Source organism: Aplysia californica, unplaced genomic scaffold (assembly GCF_000002075.1).
Source record: "Aplysia californica isolate F4 #8 unplaced genomic scaffold, AplCal3.0 scaffold00049, whole genome shotgun sequence".
NCBI lineage: Eukaryota > Metazoa > Mollusca > Gastropoda > Aplysiida > Aplysiidae > Aplysia > Aplysia californica.
In genome coordinates, this window is record NW_004797319.1 from 817,078 (window position 1) to 818,595 (window position 1,518).

General features: G+C 36.8%; 1 protein-coding gene across 1 annotated transcript in view; it reads right to left on the reverse strand.

Moving 5' to 3' along the window:
- LOC101850782 (chymotrypsin-like elastase family member 2A) overlaps nt 1-1,518 on the reverse strand; it is a 5,930-nt gene that overhangs the window by 2,452 nt on the left and 1,960 nt on the right. Inside the window, exon 2 of the mRNA XM_013079358.2 lies at nt 38-144. Coding sequence (XP_012934812.1) covers nt 38-144 — 107 coding nt within the window. The remainder of the gene's footprint in view (nt 1-37; nt 145-1,518) is intronic.

Below are 1,518 nucleotides of genomic sequence, written 5' to 3' on the forward strand. Positions count from 1 at the left end.
TATATATAGCATAAGCTATTAGTTTCTTGCTACTTACCAGAATGGAAACCTGGTATGGCAAGTCATTTATAACTGCATTCTTGCCACCAACAATAAAATTTTGTGCTTTTAGCACACGGTCGTCATTTTTCATGGGGATTTGTCCTGTGACAGACGCAAAGATGACAGTGTCATTGACAGTGACAGGGACAATGAGAATGACAATGACAGTTACAGTGATAATGACAATTACTACAGTGACAATGACAGTGACAATGACAGTGACAATGACAGTGACCATGACTGGGACCATGACAGTGTCCCTGAGATCGATTATGTCATTGACAGTAACAGTGATAGTGACAACGACAGTGGCAGTGACACTGACAATGACAATGACAGTGAATGGTGACTGTGAAAATATCCGTGAGATCGATTATGTCATTGACAGCAACAGTAATAGTGACAGTGACAGTGGCAGTGAGATTGATAATTAGAGAATGAAATACAATGGCGATGAGAATGACAATGAGAATGACAGTGAGTATAATTAGTGACAAGGACAGTGGCAGTGACAAGGACAATGACAGTGGCAGTGAGAATATTAGTTGCAAATGTCAGTGACAATAGCACTGACAGTAAAATGACAATGACATGTATAGTATAAGGTTTTACGGCGCTCGCAACTGCTAAGGTCATATGAGCGCGCGAATGACAATGACAGTCATAATGACTTTAACATTGACCAGAATAATGACCTTGAGAATGTGAGTGACAGTGCGATGACAGTAACACTGAGACTCATTGTACTCTTTGCTGTTGCTTTTAAAAATTTTAATAGAATATTTACGCCTCTTCCCTGTATTTATTTCGCTCCTCTTTTTACGTGCTTTTCTTTTAAAAATACGTGTACCATTGTTTTGAAACCTGTTTTCGTTTGACTTCTCCCTTTCCATCTAACTTCTGAAAAACCTATAATATTGCATTTCAGAAACAGAAAATAAGATATACAAAACAGCGAAAAAAAGATGAATAAAAATGTGTCAACTTTGTTCGTGTGTCCAGGATTGGCACTTACGCTAAAATACAGAAACATTTGGCTAAATATAACCTCAGGCATTTAAACATGAAAATTGTTGAAATGAAAATGTCGTCGGCTGCGGCTTAGCCTCAGATAATTGGGAGACTGCGAAACTTTTTTCACACAGATTGAAAGTGAAAAGATTTAGTTCTTTTAGTTGTTGCTTTTTTTTATTACTGGGAGAGTTGAGTGGATGTAAAAGAAAGTGGTCGTGTCTTTGTGTGTAAGTGCTTTCATTCCAAGTGTGAGAGATGCAAAATGAAGATGGATTTGTTTGTCTGTCTGTTTGTTTGTTGTTGTTGTTGTTGTTGTTATTATTCTTTTGTTAATTGGTTTGTTTTAATGTTTGTTTGTGTATTTATGTGTGTGTTGTGCTTGTACATATTTTAGTGTGATTTTTATGCTTGTGTATTTGTAAGCGTGTATAAGAGAGAGAGTAAGAGAGAGAGAGAGAGAGA